At 56.7% G+C, this 3,224-nt stretch overlaps 1 protein-coding gene across 1 annotated transcript in view; it reads left to right on the top strand.

The window, feature by feature from the left end:
• NDUFA10 (NADH:ubiquinone oxidoreductase subunit A10) overlaps positions 1–3,224 on the top strand; it is a 48,300-nt gene that overhangs the window by 5,515 nt on the left and 39,561 nt on the right. The window contains exon 5 of the mRNA XM_007469942.1: positions 1,788–1,909. Coding sequence (XP_007470004.1) covers positions 1,788–1,909 — 122 coding nt within the window. The remainder of the gene's footprint in view (positions 1–1,787; positions 1,910–3,224) is intronic.

The raw sequence follows: 3,224 nt of genomic DNA, 5'->3' as shown, positions 1-3,224 counted from the left end.
TCTTTCCCTCCTAAGTTGGTCTCTCCCTGTGCAAGCACAGTGGTGTACTGGATCCTGAACGCACAGCTTAAGCCGAGTCTCCACACAGCCTCCCAGGAAACTTCCCTGCTCTCCAGCCACCTAGTGGCACAGCTCCGTGGCTCTGTGGCCCGTGGCTAGCCTCACTGAGCGGTCCTGTTCCCGTGCCTCCCTCGCTCCTCTTTGCTGGCCCTTTGACTGCAGCATTCTCGTCCTTTCCTTCTCTCCTGCACGTGCTGGTCTAGTGCTTTTAGGGACACTAGCACTGGGTTGGGGGATTGTTGAAAGTCTGGCAAGTGGCCAGTGACAAGAATAAAGGCTCCTGGCTAAAGTAGCCTGGCCACGAGGAGTGAGGGAACCCGTCCGGTTGGGGCCGAGGGGTCTGGAGCTAGGCGTGTGCCGGACAGGGCTGTGGAAAGGCCGTGTGGTTGTTCAGCCTGTGGGCATTTTCATGGCGAGCTTGGTCTCCTGGATCCAGCAGGCGGCTAGATGTGGAGCGCAGAGTACGAGCGGTGGGTTCCTGAATGGGGAGACCGAAGCCAGCCAAGGCTGAGCGGTGAGGGGGCCGCCCTTGGTCTGCGGGCCCATCCTGCTGTCTGCGCAGTCCTGGTGCCTGTGCGGAGAGCAGCCAGAGCCCGTGCTGCTGAGCCAGGCACTGAGTCACACAGGCACTCCGACAGCCTCAAGGCCAGCCAGCCAGCCTTTCCGGGGTGCGCGCTGTGTGCCGGGCTCTGCCTTAGGTGAGAGGGGTGTGAGGCTCGGTGAGACAAGGCCCCCGCCATGCTGCGGGGAGGGATGGGAAAGCAGCCTAGATGCGTAGTTGCAGTGAGCGCACTTGCTGGCTGCGCGGCGTGGTCCCCGGGTGCGGAGGAAGCGTGTCGAGAGTGTCTGACGAGTCGGGGGACGGGATGTTGCGGGCAGCGTCCCTGAGGAGTGAGCGCTGGCTGAGCCGTTGGTGGTGCCGCTCCAGGAGCTTTGTGGGCAGCAGGCGCTGGCGCGGCTTGGACGAGGCCGGGTGCTGGCGGAGGGGCGGGCAGGGCCGCACTAGCAGGACGGGCGCCTTGGCCGGGACGCTTAGGTTTCTCCTGAAAGTACTGAGGAGCCCCTGAGGGGTTTTAGGTACGGGAGGCCGGTGGTTAGGTTTGAATTTGTTTATCTGAAGGATGCGTTCAGGGAAGGCAAGTCATGGAAAAGGAGAGCCTTGGGCGGAAGTCAGGGTTGGAGGGGGCCCCGCGGGAGGGAGGCCTGTGGCGGGCAGTGGAGCAGCCTGCTGGGCTGGGCGGACCTGGACACGGGCGCGCTCTTGGCAAGCCCGGCCGGTCAGCTCTGTGGGAGAGGAAGAGTGGACCCAACTGGGCCGATGGGGCCAGCAGCGAGGAGGACCCGGAGGGGCAGCGGGCTGGGAAGGGGTGAAGGTGCTGCACCCTCCCGTGTGGCCAGGCACACTTCAGGTCTGGCCTTTAGAAAGGTCTTAGGCCGGGCCTTAAATCCCAGTGTTGATATAAGTTGCCTGATTTCTCTGGCCTGACTCTCTTGGTCTGTAGATATGAGAAGCCCTGCCCTGCAGGGTGGCTGTGAGTGCTGCGGTCGCCATGTGCCAGCCTCACGTGTGTGCAGCTGGCGGTAACGGCCGTGACTGTTACGTGGTTCGCAGGTCGACACGTGGCTCTGAGAACCGCGTGTACCTTTGGCCTTTTACTTGAAGAGCAGTGTGCCTCTGAGGGCTGTCCGTGGACGTCTGCTGACACATGGTGCCTCTCTCGTGCCAGGTGTGGGCCACTACAGCGCGGTGAAGGAGACCACCATTCGCGAGTGCCTGCCGCCTCACGTGGCCATCTACGTCGACGTGCCCGTCCCCGAGATCCAGAGCCGGATCCAGAAGAAGGGAAACGTAACTCAGCCTTTAAGCCCCAGACCACTGTCTCTTTATGTGTCCTCGTTACGTTGAACGTAGATGAGCGCTTCACCCGTTACTTACAGTGGGACACCGTGAATTCCTGGCGGCCCTCACAGGGACGGGGCGCACGTGGGCCCCGCCGGGCACTTGTGAGGTGGGCCCACTGCTGTCCTCCAGCGCTGCCCGTCCCCGGTGCCGTGCGGCCGCCGTCCCCTGACCCCGGGTCACCTGAGCCACTCTGAGGATGGGTGCATCTCCTGACAGGACTTCCCTTTCTGTTTTCTAACGGGCTTTTCATGCCCTGTTGTTTCCTACAAGCTGAAAATAACTTCTAATACCCTTTCAGTTTACCACCCCCATATGTTGGGCCTGTCTTCCTCTTTTTCCTACTCAGTGACCCTAAAACAGTAGAGCAGTGATCTCCACACACGTTCATTTACTCTTGGGGGCATCGAGACAGACAGGTGCCTAGAAACCCCGCAATTTGAAGTTGGCTCTGCAGGTGTGATGCAGGATGCAGGTTAACAAGGCCCGTCTCTGCCCTTTTGACTAGTTCTTATTTGGAAAGATCCCTCCTACTTAGAGTATTTTTTCCTGGGAGGAAATGCTCTTTTTGACATTGTGATGAGAAGGTAGGCTTGCCTGTATATCTGTCACCCCAGGGCCCATCCTTAGTGCTGGGAGTCTTGTGGGTGCTCCGTGAGTGCCTCTCTGATGGCAGGTCCTTGCCAGCGTGGCAGAGACGCTCTGGGCATCTTTGCTGCAACTGAAAGAGGCTGTGGGTCACCCTCCTCGCTCATTTGGCAGTGAACACACGTGACACCCGTGTCTCCCTGTTGATTACCAGTCTGCACCTGTGTAAGAGTTTACTCCTAAGTGTGATGTGTAATGTAGACTTTGGAGAATATTCCATCAAGTGGCGGAAGGGGGGAACTGCAAGTCAAAAGTATTTAATTATCATTCAGTGGAATAATTTTGAACACTTTTGCTTATTAGAGCGACGTTTATTGAGGAATATGGAGATATATATTTCGAATTCTCTAGATAACTTTTGATACCTGGATAGCAGTATTTTAGAAACCATCTTGAGGAGCAACTTAGAGCTGTGAACATTTTTATTTTTCCGGTATTCCATGAATACTGTCACCAGCTAAAATTACCACTGTGTCTTAAGAAGACATTTTATCAAAGAAACATGTCATTAATAGATGTGTGTTCTTATATTCTAGCGGGGAGACTAATAGTAAACAAGGAAATAAATAAGAGGTATGGGAAATAAAGGCAAATGCCATGAAGAAACAAACAGGGT

Source organism: Lipotes vexillifer, unplaced genomic scaffold (assembly GCF_000442215.2).
Source record: "Lipotes vexillifer unplaced genomic scaffold, Lipotes_vexillifer_v1.1 scaffold988, whole genome shotgun sequence".
Classification (NCBI taxonomy): Eukaryota; Metazoa; Chordata; class Mammalia; order Artiodactyla; family Lipotidae; genus Lipotes; species Lipotes vexillifer.
This window is presented reverse-complemented; position numbering and strand designations above follow the sequence as displayed.